We start from the raw sequence: 17,068 nt of genomic DNA, 5'->3' as shown, positions 1-17,068 counted from the left end.
AGTGCCAGGCACTAGTGATCCCAGGATGGTTTCAATGAATGATGGGGAGATGGAGAGAGAAGGTCTGGCTCTTCCTTTGATGATGGAGTAGCATCAGGGAAGGGCTTCCTGGATTTGAAAGCTCCAGAGTCCCTTCTGCAGGCTGAGCACCCAACTTCCCTCAGTGGGTCCAGAAGGCTCTCTGAAGAGGTCTTTCTGGACTGTGGCTGGCCTCACACTTTACGGTCTCCAGGGCAACCCAAGAAGCACCTCATTTCATGGAGGGCGAAGCTGATGCTCAGACTAGAGAAGGGGCTTGTCTGCAGCCATCCAGCTGAAGGCTGAGCCCCAGCCTGCAGCTCCATGGCCCCCTCTTCCCAGCCCAGGAGCTGCCTCCTGGACCAGGGACACCCTCACCGCCCAGTCTCAGAGAGCACTCTGGGAGATTCAGGAGCTCATCTGCGCACTGGAGGCTCTTAGTGGCCCTGCTGGAAACCCAGTTTCCCAAACTCAATTGGTAATAGAGTCCCACCTGCTACCAGTGTTTTCCTTGAAACGCGTGGCAGGAAACTGAGTTCTGCAGCCATCAGCCCAGGAAGCCTTTGTCTTTATCGTCTCCCATTATGCTTAAGAGGCAGCTGCCTGGGCCACGGGGAGCCGGCAAGCCTGGGCTGCAGACAGTGGAAGAAGAATGGACCCAGGAAAAACGTCTCTAACCTCCTCATTTCCAATTCAATGGATATCTATTGAGCATGTGATCTGAAGGAGGGGACAGAGGCTAGAGAGGTCACATAAGTGAAGGGCAGGGGGGAGTAGAAATAGCACTGACCCTGGGGTCAGACAGACCTGGATTTGAACCCTGACCATTACAGGTCAAGCTCTCCAACTTCTCAGAGTCTGAAGTTGTGTCTGAAAATGGACACACTGACATACCTGGAATGGTTATAGTGTAAGGATGAAGTGAGAGCAAGAGCGTGACCAGGTTCTGTAAAAAGCTGTGGTCAGTAATAATTATGATGACCACTGATGGAGCTCTTCCTCATTTAATCCTTACATAGCCATGGTACCGTGATTATACCCATTTTACAGATGAGAAAACTGGGGTTCAAAGAAGGAGGAAAGGCACATGCGATGAGAGGCAGGCCTGACACCAGAATCAGAGCCCTTAGCCGTTAGCCTGCCCTCGGAGACACAAGATAAGGCCTAGCAGAGGTGGCTATAGATGAGAATAATGTGGGTGTTCAAAGGTGGGTTAGGGCTCATGTCTTGGATGGAGTTGGGAAGGCTTCCTGGAGGAGGCAACATTTGTGATGGGCCTTGCGGATGGGCAGAATAAATCAAGTAAGACTGGAAGGAGGAGAGGAGGCCCCACCTTGCACAGAGGCAGGGAGGCAAGAAAGTGTGCAGCGTATCCAGGGAGTGACAAGCCCAGTGGGCCGGTAGGCCAAAGCCGTGGATACCCAGGTCAGCACTGGTGGGAGAAGGAAGGCAAGATACCTCCAAGTCAGATCCCAAGCAGGCCTGATGCCAGGGTGGGCATTTGGGCTTAACAAGATGCTTCACCCTGATGCCAGGCTAGGTCCTGGCTGCAGAAGCCTGGTTTTCATAGGAAGGCACCATTGATCCAAATCTCAACACACCTCATGTCTGGTGTGGCACCATGTCGTGTGCCAAAGCAAACATGGGTGAGTGGAGCAAGCCAGGCTGGCCTCAGGTGCTTGGAGGGACTGTGTGACCCAGCGCAGAGTAAGGGCCACGCATGGTACATCTGGCCCATGGCATGAAGATGGCACAATTTCTACTAACATCCCGCCAACACAGTCACGTACACACCACTCCTTTCCAGGAGTGTGTCCGCACCAAGAGGGCCTCACACGCCCTGCAGCCCGGGCTGAGGAAGGGAGGGCAGATGCTGGCCAAGAGAACCCCCCGCGCCAGGCAACGGGCCCAACCTTCCATGGGCTCTGCCACAAAGCCTCCCAGCAGCTGGAAGATAGGATTTTTCTTCTTAGATGCCTCTGATGGATGTGGCCTCTGACACTCAGGAAGATTAAACAGTGGTGTGCCCTCGGTCACACGGTTGGTGAGCAATAAAACCAGAGCCCAGACTGGTCGCCCCTGGCCTGCACTACTTCTGGCCTGACACAGTGCTGGGCACTTGTCCACGGGGAGAAGCGGGGAGATTGGAGCCTGAGTCACAGGGCTTTGAAGCTGGCAGCCGGGTCCACCGAACCTCAGAGATTCCAGGGTGGGCTGGTCCCTGACTCAACCCCATACCCTGAGCCGGCCCCAGGCAGTGGCTCCAGCTCCTGGCCGCCCTCCTGCCTGCCAGAGCCCAGCTGTGCCCCTCCTGGGTCGTTCATGGCTCAGGATTCCCAAGAGCTGGGCGGGCAGGCTGAGGCCTTTAGGCAAGGAGGTATCCCAGGCCCATCTCTACTCAGGAACGTCAGCCTAGAATCACAGCGGGAACTCCGGGCCTTGCCAGCCTGATGATAGAGGCACTAGGCACTTCTATTTAGCTAACATTTAAACTAAGAACAAAATACTGTATTTCTGTGTGGACCGGCCTCCTGGTGGCTCACCCCTTCCCAGAGGGAAGACAACCTCCTGGTAGGGCACTGGGTGTGCCCTGGAAAATATGGGTTCCAGGCAACGGGGTGGGTGTGACTCTGAAAAACTATTAGCTGCATGTCTTGGCTGGTGGTGGTGGATGGAGGAGAAGACTGGGGTTCCAGACCCTCCAAGTACAGGGGCTAAGCTTCAGAGAGAAGAGTCCAGGCATTCTGAGTTCCCAGGATCCAGGTCTGGTAGGGTGACCTCTGGCAGGCTGTTCCTCCTCCCTGGACCTCAGTTTCCTCGCCTAGGTATAGGCCAAGGGCCTTTCCCTCTCTGGCTGCCTGTCTTTTTCTCTTAAAGATTATGTCAAGTCTTCATCCTTAGAGCATTTTGAAGATGGTATCAGGCAGAAAAAGGGACCTAAATCTTCTTCATCAGAAGGGGTGTCTCTGCAAGAGCAGGGTTTGTCTGGTGAGATAAAGTCATCTTGTACATTCACTCCAGCGCTGGGCACAGACCATGTGCCCAAGCCTGTGTGCTAGGCCCTGGGTGCGGATTCCAGAGAAGACTATGTCTCAGTGAGCTCATCGGCTCAGTGAGGTGACACCTCTCTCCAGGAAATAACCGGATGTTTACAGGACAAGTTTAACACACCATTCAAAGCTCTTTGACCTTTCTAATTTATCTAACCACATCTGTCATGAAGGAAGATGGATGCGTGGGAGATGGGTTGTGTAGATGTATGGATGGAAGCATGGCTAAAAGGTTAGGTAATGGATAAACGGGTGGATCAATACAAGGAAGGATGGGTGGGTGGATGGATGCATGGATGGATGGATGGATGGGTGGGTAGGTGAATAGATGCGAGGATCATTGGATATGTGTGATATAGGCTGTTGATCCCATAGCAGACGAGTATAAGGGAAAAAGGTCTAGTCCTGACTCTTGTTCATTGTGTGAGCCTAAGTCACTTCTTTATCTGTAAAGCGAGAATCTTGTCTGGAAAGACCTCATCTGTCAAGTGAGAGTCTAGAGCCCAGCCTGCCTCCCAGTTCTGTTTTGGGTATCCGGTGAAATAGGTGTGGACTGCCCACGCCTACCTCGCGGCTGTGACCAGGCCTCGGCCACTGGCCTCGCAGGCATAGGCAACATGCTGTGTTTTAGCTGTGGGAGTGATGCACCCCTCACCCCCCATGGATGCAGGCCTGTTCCTGGGTTTCCCACTTCCCCAGGCTGCACAGGGCACTCTGCCGGGTTAGGAGAAAAGAGGTGACCTCTGGAGAAGAGTTGCTGCCAGAGGGCTCTGCGTGGGCTGTATTTTTAAAGGAATAATTGATGTGTCCTGTTTGTTATTAATCTAAGTGTAAACAGGACAGGGTCCGCGAGGGGAGCACACAGGCCTGAGGGTTAGGGCTTTGGAGTTACACAGTGTTGGCTCTGCCACTTCCTAGCTGTCTGACATTGGGCAAGGCATGAGCCTCAGGTTCCTCATTTATAAAATAGGAACTAATTATAGTACCCACCCCTTAGGTATGTTCTGACAATTAATGGAGATAAATGTATATAAATCCCCTAACACAGACCCTGGAATATATATATTTTTTTACATCTTTATTGGAGTACAATTGCTTTACATTGTTGTGTTAGTTTCTGCTGTACAACAAAGTGAATCAACTATACGTATACATATATCCCCGTGTCTCCTCCCTCTTGCGTCTCCTTCCCACCCTCCTCATCCCACCCCCTCTAGGTGGTCACAAAGCACCGAGCTGATCTCCCTGTGCTATGTGCAGAGCCTGGAATATATTAAACGCTCACAAAATGCACATCTACCCCAGTGGGGAATTGGGCCCTTAGCACTTTGGAGGTAACTCCAAAACTTCAAGTGCAAAGATTTCCATCCTGGAGGCTGAGTCCCTGGGTTAGTTTTCTTATTTCAAAAAGTCCAGCGGGACTCACATGCCTCTTGACAAGGGAGCCTTTACTGAACAGTGTCTGTTTTTAGCTGAAATTCCAGCAGTTCCATGGGCCTCTCTGACCCTGTTCTGATTACCCTCAGATTAATAACAGACAGGGCACATGAATTATTCCTTTAAACGTAGTTTATGTGGGACCTATAAATCTTTCCAATGGGCTGAGCTGGAGGGAGGAGGAGAATTAGGAAGGGGGTGTCCTCTGAGGGAAGAGGCAGAGACCAGGGGAGCTGGCCCCGCAGGGCCGAGGCCGCGCTTGCAGGGACCCAGCATGGGGACGATGCTGTGGGTGGTGGCAGGCCCTGCTGGCTCAGGGTGAGCCCTGGCCGATGGCAGGAGGCCCAGACCACCCACCGGAAAGACGCCCTGAGGCTGAGTGGCCCCAGGCTTAAGTGGGGGCAGTCCTGACCTGCAGCCATGGGGACATAGCTTGGGGGCAGGTCATGATGGGAATGTCTTACTTCCCTCAGTCCCTAAATCCCCAACTCAGGTTGGCTCCAGAGCCAAACCCTCCCCAGCCCCCCATTCCCTGTAGGCTCCAGACATCTCCCCCTGACCAGCCCCATCTGCCCTGCTGCTCGCTCTGCTAAGCTGCCTGCACGGTATGTGCCTGCAGCTGAGACTCTGTGTCCCTTCTGCTGGGGCTGCAAACAGAACTTCCTGAAACCTGGTGGGACCAGGTGGCAACAGGACAGTGATTGGTTTTCCAGAAGGTGAGAGAGAGAAGGGTTCCAAGCTGGGAGCAAGAGCGATAGTGATGCAGTTACAGCGTCTGCAGGGCTTGCATTTGGGGAGCTGGAAACTCAGGGCAGGTTGATTCTGCCCGTTGTAGGCTGTCAGAGCTGAGAACGTCCCCCGCGGTCAATGGGAAGGGACGAAAGCTGTCCAGGGAAGCCAGGGAAGGGACAGGACTTGCCCAAGCCCACACAGCATGAATAGCAAAGCTGGGGCCGCTCTTGCAACACCAGGCACCTGCTCCAGCCCTTTCCTGCCCTGTTGGACGTCACCACAAGGACATTTAATCCTCACTCCTGTGCATCCTCCATCCCACTCAGCTGGACAGCGATTCGATGGGACCAAATTTACTACTAGTGCAGGGGTGACCGAGGGAGCTTTGGGGTCCACAGGAAGGTAGCCTAGACCTGTCCCAGTGCCCCAGCCTTCCTGAGATCCCAGTGGGATCCTTCTTGACAGTCCTTCTCAAAGGGACCCAGGGTCTTGGGCTCAGCTTGGACCCCTGGCAGCTTCACTGCTGTGCAGGAAAGGGTGGGACTGGCTTAGTAGCCGAGAGAACATGTCCAGCCCATCGCTGTCTTGAGCAAGTTGCTCCTCCTCTTGGACCTCAATTATCTCATTTGCCAAATGGGAGTGAAGAGCAGAGACAATTTCTAGAGGGCAGTTCCTAGCACGGTGTCTCACTCAGAAATACACCTCTTCTGCCAGCCTGCCCTCCCCACAAATCTCTCCTTCTTGGATTAGGCTGGTGCCAAGCATAAGTGGAGCAAATTATTTTGTGTGCAAAACAATTCCCTCCAACTTCTGACAGGGTGACCTTCCGTGAACCCCTGCCCCTCCACCTGTAGACTTTACCAGCCCAGGCAGGTAGCGGGGCCAGGTGAGGGTTGAGGCAGCGCTGCAGAGCAGTTGGCTGGGGCAGTTGGAAGGAACCAGAGCAATGGGATTGGGGGGTCCGTGCGGCCACACCAGCCAGGAGGCATAGAGGTGACTGTCGGGGCCCAGGCCAAGAGACATAGGGGGATGGGTCTGGCTATTTTTTTTTTTTTTTTTTGAAATTCAGCTTAAGCTTATTTTGATTTTTTTTTAACATCTTTATTGGAGTATAATTGCTTTACAATGGTGTGTTAGTTTCTGCTTTACAACAAAGTGAATCAGTTATACATATACATATGTTCCCATATCTCTTCCCTCTTGCGTCTCCCTCCCTCCCACCCTCCCTATCCCACCCCTCTAGGTGGTCACAAACCACCGAGCTGATCTCCCTGTGCTATGCGGCTGCTTCCCACTAGCTATCCACCCTACGTTTGGTAGTGTATATCTGTCCATGCCACTCTGGCTATTTTTAACTCAGCTTAATTTTCTCTACCTGGAAACCAACTCTTGCCAGTGGGGTAACGTTGTTCCCGGAATTCTTTCACCCCATAAGACCTGGGCTCACTCAGGTTCCCAGGTCTGGCCTCTCCATTTTACAGGAGCCCTGCTTTCCCGGCTCGAGCTGAGGGCAGGGAAAGAGGGAAACTGGAGTCGGGCACAGCTTCCTGAGCTGACCCTGTGTTGCCGGGTGGTGGCCCCTGCCCTGTCATCATCCTCCTTTCACACCAGAGAAGGATCCTGTCTCCTGGTCCGTTTAATTCTTCTATTATGTTTCCCAGACTCGGAGCCTCTGGTTGCCTATTGTCCTGAGCAGGCACTTTGCATTTGTGTAAAGATTAGACACGTTAGAACCTTCGCTCTCACTCCGATGGTCTTTTCTCTTTTACTTTCTCAAATCCAAGATCTTTCTCGCTACACTCTGTTTCCTTGTCCTCTCTCTCTCCTTACCTGTCTTTATCAGCCTCCCTGTTATTTTCTTCCCCTCCCTGATCCCCTCCTTCTCCCCGGTGACCTGCTTTTCCTCTGTCTTCTCTTCACGGTTCAGTAGTTCGAATCCTCTTTCCCCACCCCCACCCCCGACCCCAAGCCTAACCTCGCTTAATTCCGTATTTATATTCCCTTGGAGACTCATAGAAATGACTGAGAGCATTGCTCACCTCATTCCAGAAATACTCTTCTAAATTCTTAGAGAGGCACCAGGCGGGATAGGGCGTGAGCACTGGGTGGGGAGTCACTGTGGTTTACTGGAGAGACCAAGACCCAAGTTCCATTCCGGGCTCTGTGTCCACCAGCTGTGTGACCTTGGCCGGGCTGGGCTCTTGTCAGGCTCCATTTTCTCCCGGGCAGCAGTGGCGCTGGTACCCAGATGAGAAGAGCTGTGTCCGGGGCTGTGAAGGAGAGGGGTTTGTAGTGCCCTGAGCACACAGTAGGTGCTCAGAAATGTTTGTTTCTGCTTCCACTGCAGCCTGAGCCAGCCTAGGGGAAGGAAGTATCTCCCTTCTTTGTTCCGTTCTGCCCTGCTCTACCAGGATCGCATACATACATGTGTACACACATGCACAAACCCTGGGAAGAAACAAAACTGCCTGTTTTTTCATGGTCATCTATTTTTCCCTTCCTAAATGTCTAATGGTAAAAGAGCAGCTGAACACAGGAACTAAAACTTGGGCAGCCTGGGTTCTTGAATTTCCACAGTTCAAATCCAGGCCTTTATTCATTCATTCCCTCCTCCATCGGAGAGCACTCACTCAGAGGCTCCTCCTTTGTGGCAGGCAGGCTCCAGGCCCAGCCGTCTCTGGAGTTCTGGACCTCGAGATCATTGAGAAGATAAGCCCGATGTCATGAGTCAGGCATAAGAGCACGGTTTCTGGGAGTTCCGAGAAATGAGAGGGCCTTTCCTCTTGTGCCTGAAGATAGGCTCCCTGAGAAGGGTGGATTCTGAGCCAGCAGAGGGGCAGGAGCAGAACACGGGTCCCCTGGGGGCCCCTCCACCACTTTGCCTTTTTTGCAGAAAGTCACAGAGGTGAGCCAAGACATCCTGTCATGTCCGAGATGGGAGGCCTTCTAAGGGGCACTTGATGTGTGTGCCCACAAGCCATCTCTCTGGAAAGGGCTCTGAAGGCCCTTCCTTAGTATCAAGGGAGTCTATGAGTCAAACAGGTTAAGCGCCCACACTTTTGGCTTTGTTTTGCAAACAAGGTAACTGAGGCCCAGGAGAGATGGCCTTGGCGGTGGCTGCTCAACTGAATAGGTTCTGGAGGGGACCAGAATTCCTGTTCCCAGGCCCCCGGGGGTGGGCGTCGGGGGGCTGGGGGCTGGGGGCTGGGGAACAAGGGAAGAAGGGAGCTTCCTGGGGGGAGGGGGAGGAAGCAACTCCAGGCTGGTCGGAGGTCAGGGGTGAGCTGTGTCCTTCACTTGGGAAAGCAGGCCCAGAAAGGGCTCTGACTCGCCCAAGGCCACACAGTCTTGAGCAGATCTCTTACCTCTCACACCACCGAAGGGACACCCACCACCTGGTTGGCAGTAGGCAGGCAGGAAAGCAGGGTCTCCTCCAAGGAAAGGGAGGTTTTTGCTCATGGGACCTCTCACTCCAAACTCTGAGCTCTGGGCAAGACCTGTGGAGCAGCCTCGGAGAGTGAGGGAGAGGGCTCAAGACACTGGGGGCATTATCTGAGGAGGTCCAGTGGGACTGAGAGGGGTCCCTGGGGGCAGCAGGGGAGCCTCAGGACTCCGGGAGGTGCTCCAGGCTCAGAGGGAGGAGCAGAGGCCTTCCCTCCCCCTTCTTTCCACCCCCTTCCCGTTCCCCACACCGCGGGGGCTGGGGCGGGCCAGGCGCCCTGGGAGGAGGCGTTGTCCCTGGCTCCCGGCCCACCGGTGCAGCGGGGCAGGGCAGACGGGCAGGGGCGGGGCCGTGCCTGGTGTTATAAGTGGCAGCCAGGGCACTGAGGCAATGAGCTATCGACTCAGCTTGGCAGCAGAACGCTGGCAACAGGCGTGCTGCCTGCTCCGGTCCAGCCTGACCAGTCCACCACCACCGTGGTCGCCATGCCCACCGCCTGGTGCTCCATCGTTCTAGCCCTGCTAGTGGTCCTGCACGAAGGTGAGCCCCCTGGCCTCGGCTGCTGCAGCAGCCTCTGGGTTTGTTTGTCTGTGTCTGCCCGTGGGGCTGCTGTGCCCTCCAAGCCAGCTGAGGGCATACAGGGGCAGGAGCCCCGCAGCACGGTGGCTGCATGGGGCTGTGCAATTAGAGGTGATGCAGTCCCAGGGCAGCCACTAGCCTTTCCCCCCCAGAGCTGCTGGGGCTTCCCCGGGGTTGGCCCGGAGCTCCTGAGCAGTGAGAATGCCAACTTCCTCAATTATGCAAGAGGAGGAGCCCGGCGGGTCCCCCATCCCAGCTGTGCCAGGCGCCCTGACCCACCTCTCCACCTCTCTCTCCCTCCTGTGCATGCAGGCAAGAGCCAGGCCGCTGCCACCCACACCCCAGAGCAGCCAGCGCCCTTGCCCCGTGCCCGAGGCTCCCACCTGCGGCCTCGCCGTTGCTCCTGCAGCTCCTGGCTTGACAAGGAGTGCGTCTACTTTTGCCACCTGGACATCATCTGGGTGAACACTCCCGGGTGAGCTTCCGTGGGGATCCAAGTGGGGCTGCAGGGGGCAGGGGTAGGGGGTGCTGGCATGCCAGGGAACCTCTGGCACACTACAGCTCTCCCTGGGGGTATTGGGCTAATATCAGTAGCAATCAGCTATTGCTTCAACTCCTACATGGGGGCTGCCTGAGCAGTAGAGAGGGCTGTCTCATGAGAATCCTCACAATAGCCTGGTAAGAAACTATTAGCTCCATTTTCCAGATCAGGGTACTGAGGCTCAGAGAGGTTAGGTGCCTCTCCCAAGATCACACAGGAAGGAGTAAGTGGTAGGCGGAGGCCCCATCCTAGGTCTGCGGATGCCAGAGCTCAAAGCGGCTCTACCATGCTGCCTCTGCATAATGTTCCAAGAATAATACGATCAATGACAGCACCCACGTCTTGACTGCACCAGTCCCTACGCCAAGCACTGCTTGTGCATTATCATCTCATGAGCCGCCTTCCACCCCCATCCTCCCCATGAGGCAGGTACTGCTGTTGTCGCCAAATGACAGATGAGAAACCTGCTCTGTGTCACCTGGCAGAGCCAGGGTGCGGGCCCAGGGCTGTCTGTTCTGTCTGCACCCGCACTGCCTCCGGGCCACTGCATACTTCAAGTTGAAGTTTCTCTGTGTTTGTGTTTTTTTTCCCTTCCCCAAATTACAGAAGACAAGAGAAGCCCGGCACGTAAGCGTGTGTGGAGCTAATCCGCATCCAAACACTGGCTCAGGGCGGGAACCCTGCCAGTCCCTGTGTGCTGGGTCTACCTGGAGTCTATACAGCTCCAACCACATCGTCTAAAATTAGCACTGGCACCCAGGGTGCTGGTCCAACCGGCCACAGGGCCCCTGCCCTGCCCCTGGCCCACCTTGGCCAGACTGAATCTGAACTCGATCTCAGCTGATCACACACACACACGCGCGTGCGCGCGCACACACACACACACACACACACACACACACCATTTTTAAGTCAAAATTCTAAGAAACAACTTTGCTGTATAGTAGAAACTAACACAACATTGTGAAGCAACTATACTCCAATAAAACTTTTAAAAACAACAACAACAGAAAAACAGACTCTAAGAAACATTTGTCACCCTTCCAGGCAAGTGGTGACCAGGTGGGGGCAGCTTAGCTGTGAGCCTGCGTGTTTACTTCTGTGAGATGGCATTTCCTCCCCTTCTCCAGGACAAGCTGAGGGTCTTCTCTGAGGACAGGGGGACCAGCCTGGTTGCATCAGCTCACGTTCCTGTCCGGGCGGGCGGGGAGGGGCGGGAAGGACAGCTGCCACCCCCTCCTCCCCATGCTGAGGGTCCTACTGAGCAGGACCGGGGGAGTTGAGGGGGAGCAAAGGCCCAGAGAGGGGAAGGGTCTTGCCCTGGGCTACCTGGCACCTAAGGAGGAGCCTGTGGTGGGACTTCTTGAGGTCAGGAGCTGGTTACTTTTGCTGCCACCCTGGTGGCATGGGTGGCCATCCCAGTGTGAAGTGTGGACAGTCTCAGCTTGCCAGTGGTCCTGGTTTATCTAATCCTCTCTCTCAATTTCTCTCTCTCTCTCTCTCTCTCTCTCTCTCTCTCTCTCTCTCTCTCTCTCCACCCTACACCACTACCTTGCTGGCTGCCCGCCCACAGACAGACAGCTCCTTACGGCCTGGGAAACCCGCCAAGACGCCAGCGCCGCTCTCTGCCAAGGCGCTGTGAATGCTACAGTGCCAGGGACCCCGCCTGTGCCACCTTCTGCCATCGAAGGCCCTGGTAAGTGGCCATCCAGCCTGCAGGGCCCAGGGGTGGCTGCTGGCCTGGATCTGCCCTGGAGGGCAGGGGGTCTGGGAGGCCAGCAGAAGAGCAGAGTGGCTAAATGGGGGCAGGAGGAGCAGGGTCCTAGGGGCCCAGAGGCTGCCCTGGGTTGTTGGGCAGCATACCTTCCTGCGGTGAACCAGTCACCCCTGAGTGCCACCCCCCTCACTGCCCAGCTCTGGGGGCTTCTGAGAGCATTACGTCCCTACTCCTGGGCAGGGGGGATTCTCCCTAGGTGACAGCTGAGGCAGCTCAGGCCCAGAGAGGGGACAGGACTTGTCCTGTCAGGCCACACAGCTAGTCAGATGGAGAGCTGGGCCTTCAGCCTTGTCCACTGACAAGGGGTTCTGGGTTCGGACCTGAGGCTCAGGGAACTTCGGAGCTTTCTCTGTTGAGAAGTAACATTTGGAGTTGGGAGGCCATGGGACCATCCCAGAGTTGTCACAGAGCTGCTGGGAGAGACTTTGCCAAGTCTCTGAACCCTCTGGGCCTCAGTTTGCCCGTCTATAAAAGGGATAAGAGACTTTCTTCCTTCCCTCCTCCACTTGGAGCATTTGGGAAAGTAGAAACTGACTTCACGATCCCTAGCCTCCTGTTTCCATGCCAGTTTACGAGAAACTCCTCCCCTGAGACTCCAGCTGTGGCTCCACCCCTGCCTCAGTTTCCGCTGCAAAGGGCCCGGCTCAGCTGCAGGTGGCTGGATTCTGGGGAAGCCGGCCACCCAGCTGCCTCTTTCTGAGGCTAAGAACACACATTCCCGGTAGCTCAGTTTTCCTCAGTCCCCACCCCCCCTGGGAAAGGAAGGATGCCAGGTGCACAGGGTGGAAATGGATCTGCTCCTGAGGGTGGGTCGGGGGGTGGCGGCTGGGCCAGGCTTGCAGCCAGGTGGCCTTGGGGCCCTGGACAGCCCCTCACTTGGGCCCTACTGCTGTTCGTTTAGGACTGAAGCTGTGGCAGTCCCAGGCAGCGGGTCCTCTGCAGCGGTGTTCCAGGCTGACAAGACATGGGCCACAGCAGGAGAGCTCCTCCAGCAGCTGAGGTGAGGGGCACCTGCACTGATTGAGCGTCTTCTGTATGCCTTGCACATTTCCCAATAGAAGCTCAGAGAGGTGAAGGTGTTTGCCCAAGGTCACACAGCAAACTGTCCTCTGGCTAACTCCAGAGCCTGTGCTCTTAACCACTATGCTCTTTGTTACCACCAGACCTGGAAGTGGACTTTTATAGAGGGTTCGAGGGCTTGTGACTGTGGAAGGTCCACAGGTGTTCATTCAGGTTGTGTCTGAATCAAGCATCTCCCACATGCTGGAGTCCAGAGGGGCCAACTACCCGGCCTGCTCCCTCTCTGTGTCCCAGACTGGATTGCCTCCCTGGCGGCCTCAGCATGGCTCAGCTCAAGGCTTGGCACCCAGGAGGTGCCCATGAACGTTTGTCCAACCAAACTGACTTGAGAATAGAAACCCCACAGCCGGGCGTCCCTGGTGGCACAGTGGTTAAGAATCTGCCTGCCAATGCACGGGACACGGGCTCGAGCCCTGGTCAGGGAAGATCCCACATGCCACGGAGCAACTAAGCCCGTGCGCCACAACTACTGAGCCCGCGCGCTAGAGCCCACGAGCCACAACTACTGAGACTTCGTGCTGCAACTACTGAAGCCCGTGCGCCTCTAGCCTGTGCTCTGCAGCAAGAGAAGCCACCGCAATGAGAAGCCCGCGCACCGCAACGAAGAGTAGCCCCTGCTCACCGCAACTAGAGAAAGCCCGTGCGCAGCAATGAAGACACAATGCAGCCAAAAAGAAAAAAAGAAAGAAACCCCGCAGCAACCATGCAGCACAGTGGCTAAAGGGGCAGCTTCTGAGCCAGAACTTCCTGACTTGAACCCCAGCCCTACCACAAACAAGCTTTGTGACCTTGGTCTTATCACTTAACTTCTCTGTGCTTCCAATTCCTGTCTGTGAGGCGGGGACAGCAGTGCATCCACCTCATGGGCTTGTTGTAGGTTAGACAAGTTGACACACATGAAGACACTCAAACCAGGGCCTGGTCTGAGGGAGCTCTAGAGGTCTTTGCCATCCCCACCTCTGTCCCTGAGGGCTCCTCGGGGCTAGCCAGTGCCGGGGTGCAGCCTGGCCCCTCGGGGGCTCCCATTTCTGTGGGGAGGCAGAAACACAGGAGAAAAGGCAGGATGGTGGGATAGGTAGGACCCAGCCTATACTTAGGAACTGTCTTAGGATGAAAAAATTCAAGATAGGACTTTGCAAGTGTTTGGCACTTCGTCATCAGCAAAGAGTTTGCTTTGCCAACCTGTACTCAGCCTCACACAAGTTGAGGCCTGATTTTATTTTACAGACCAAGAAAGGGGCTCAGGGAGGTTGAGACCCTTGCCCAAGTTCCCATAGCTGGGAACCAAAGCCAGCCTCCTAGCTCCCAGTCTAGAATGCCTTGAGCCAGGATGAGGCCACTTGGATGATACCAGAGTCCCCACCAGGGTCTCAGCCAAGTTCAACGGGCAGCTAGGACCCATACCTGTCTGGGTGGGACCACCTTGAGCTGGACCTTGAGGAATGGGAATTTTAGGAGGTGGAGTTTGGGTGAGCGGAAGGTAGCAGCCTGGAAGGAGCAGCACGGATAGAGGAGTGGAAGTGGGAGGGTGGTCGGGGGAATCCACTGGGCTGCTCTTAGCCGTCCAGTCACTCTGGTGGCGCTTGATGTTGAACATCAGTTTTGCCAGAGCTCCCTGTGGGCAGAGCAGCTTCTAACCTGGTCTGGCCTCTCCCTGATGTTAAGACCTTGTTTTCAGGGTCAGCTGTGGCCACCCGCTGACCCCATGGCCGTGAGTAAGGGATCCGTCCTCTATGGCCGCTGCCTCTCACAGGGAACTCTCAAGTGATCTATATTTCCTGAGGTGCTTAATTGACCTCTCTCGATTCCAGGGGCATTTGTGCGGCCCAGATCCGCTTTGCTAGGCAACAGCAGAAAGCAACAAGGGATCCCAGGCCTACACACTCCAGGTGGAGGAAGAGATAGCTCTGGAAGCTGGAGGAACTCTGGGAAGAAAGCCTGTGTGGAGCCGGGAGGAGAGGGGCATCCTAGGGCTGGGAGACCCTCCGCCTGTTTCCTGGGCCAGGAACCCCACCTGCTGGAGTTGGCACAAGCTCTGGCCTCCTCGCCCTGTGGAGGGAGCCTCCCTCAAGGCAGCGCCATGCCCTCACACTGCCCAGGAAAGCCATCAGCCCCCAGGCTGCAGCCCGGGCCCCCATGCTGGCTCTGGCCCGACAGCCCTGCTGAAAGGAGTGCGCTAACCTGGAGGCCACATTCCAAGAGGTGTCCCGTCTAGTGGCTGCAGACCAGGAATGATTTGCAGTGGTGGACGTTCACAGCTAAGCCAGCTGTAGAGGCTGGATGGGTCTATCCAGGACTGAAGTCCCAGTTGGGCCCCGTCTGTCCCCTCCAGCTCTCCCTCCCCAGAGTCCTTGTACCCTCATACCCAGGGACACTCCTAATGAGAAAGGCCTGGTCTGCTTCACCTGTCTGTATATAACTTATTTGCTCTGAGAACTTTGAAAATTCCGATTATTTATTTTAATGTATTTTTTTAGACTCTCAATTATTTACCGGCGAACTCGTGTTTGTAATAAACAATGAAAGGGTACTCTAGTATTTCGTCTTGGCTGAGGAGGGGGTGGGAGGCATCTCTCAGGAAGGGGCTGCTTGGAAGTGAAGGGAACACAGGAAGGGGAAGAAAAGAGCCTGGGACAGGTGGCTGAAGCCCTGAGTTCCACGCCCCTGTGCCCTGGCTGGGCATCTCTGGTTGCTAACCCACCCTCTCTGGACTTTTGTCTATCATGTGCCTGGACAGCCATTTGCAGTTTTTTTTTTTTTTAAGTTTATTTTATATTGGGGTATAGTTGATTAACAATGTTATGCTAGTTTCAGGTGTACAGCAAAGTGATTCAGTTACACATATACATGTATCTAGTCTTTTCAAACTCTTTTCCCATTTAGGTTATTACAGAATATTGAGCAGAGTTCCCTGTGCTATACAGTAGGTCCTTGTTGGTTCTCTATTTTAAATATAGTGGTGTGTATATGTCAATCCCAAACTCCCAATTTATCCCTTCCCCCCACATTTCCCCTTTGGTAATCATAAGTTTATTTTCTAAGACTGTCAATCTGTTTCTGTTTTGTAAATAAGTTCATTTGTATCATTATTTTTAGATTCCACATATAAGTGATATGATATGATATTTGTCTTTCTCTGACTTACTTCACTTAGTATGATCATCTCCAGGTCCATCCATGTTGCTACAAATGGCATTATTTCATTCTTTTTAATCAGCCATTTGCAACCTTGACATCCAGGGTTCCAGGACCTATGTTTCCATCAGGCCAGTAAGCGATGGCCAGACCTTTCCCAAAAGCATGTTTAGAAGGAGTCAAGACTATGAGGGTGCCAGGACCCACTTCTGCTCTAGTTGCCCTGTCCCGCCAGGGGCCACCCCTGAGGTCTGGAGCAAATCTCTTCAGTGAGGGCTGGGGTCGGAGGGATTCCAAGGCTGTGTGCAGCCCTACTGGCCGGTGATGGGTGTTGTGATGGAGTCACAGCCTGGCCCTTGTCCCTCATCCTGGGCCTGGGACAGACCCTGCTGGGGTCATTCAACACTTCTCTGACTTAAGAAGCCCAGGGCTCTAGGACTGGGTTGGCCAATCATGCCAAGGCCCAAGAAGCTGCCCACCTGAGTCCCAGGGATGGCCAGAAGCCAGGGCCACCCCTGCTGGCAGCTGCCTACACCCATAGCCTCCATTACTGCCAAATCCCCCTGCAAGCAAGCTGTTCCCTTTTCCCCCGGCCGGCCTCTGCTGGGAGTGGCAGGCTGTGGCCTGGGCCAGCTACTGAAAAATGACTCTTTACACACTACTGTAAGCCTGCCTTGCCCATGAAGCCAGCCCCAACCCCCTCATGGGAGAATAACATGTTGACACATATTAAACTCCTACTGTATACTGGCACTTTACCCAGATGAACTCACTTCATCCTTGCCACAATCCTATGACATAGGTACCTTTATTATCCCCATTTTACAGATGAGGAAACTAATGCATAGAGAAGGCGATTGACTTGCCTAATGTCACATGGCAAGTAAGAGGCAGCACCAGGATTTGAACCCAGAGTCTATATGTACACATGTACGTACTGAAAAAATATTTGTTGATTGAATTCATGGATCACCACTGTAATATGACATTGAACAAATCTTTCTCTTTCTGAGCCTCAGTTTTTTAATCTATAGAATGGAAAACAATAGTCTCCACCTTGTAGAGCTGGTGTGAACCCTAAATGGATAAGTTATGGTGCTGGGCTCAGCCGTGGGCCTGGTAAGAGGCAGGAGCTGCTTGTCAGGCGGTCAGTGGTGATGATGTAACTAGTGGGACAGCCACAGAGCCGCAGGACCTGAAGGGAGGGGAGATTGGGGCTGGCTGGGGTGCAGAGGAGTGGTCAGAGAAAGACTCAGGACTAAGATGCTACTGCCATG

The 17,068-nt window shown here is 54.5% G+C and overlaps 1 protein-coding gene across 1 annotated transcript; it reads left to right on the top strand.

Annotated features, from left to right (window-relative positions):
• The first annotated feature begins 9,103 nt into the window (after positions 1–9,103).
• On the top strand, positions 9,104–14,561 carry EDN2 (endothelin 2). The gene is made up of 5 exons (XM_007112748.2): positions 9,104–9,219; positions 9,571–9,733; positions 11,373–11,495; positions 12,478–12,576; positions 14,468–14,561. Exons 1-5 carry the CDS (start codon positions 9,165–9,167, stop codon positions 14,559–14,561), a joined length of 534 nt encoding a protein of 177 aa, XP_007112810.1. The 5' UTR covers positions 9,104–9,164.
• Positions 14,562–17,068: the final 2,507 nt, after the last annotated feature.

The sequence above is a fragment of the Physeter macrocephalus genome, chromosome 3, assembly GCF_002837175.3.
Source record: "Physeter macrocephalus isolate SW-GA chromosome 3, ASM283717v5, whole genome shotgun sequence".
In the NCBI taxonomy this organism is placed as follows: domain Eukaryota; kingdom Metazoa; phylum Chordata; class Mammalia; order Artiodactyla; family Physeteridae; genus Physeter; species Physeter macrocephalus.
Note: the sequence above shows the minus strand (reverse complement) of the source record. Positions and strands in the feature narration are given on the sequence as shown.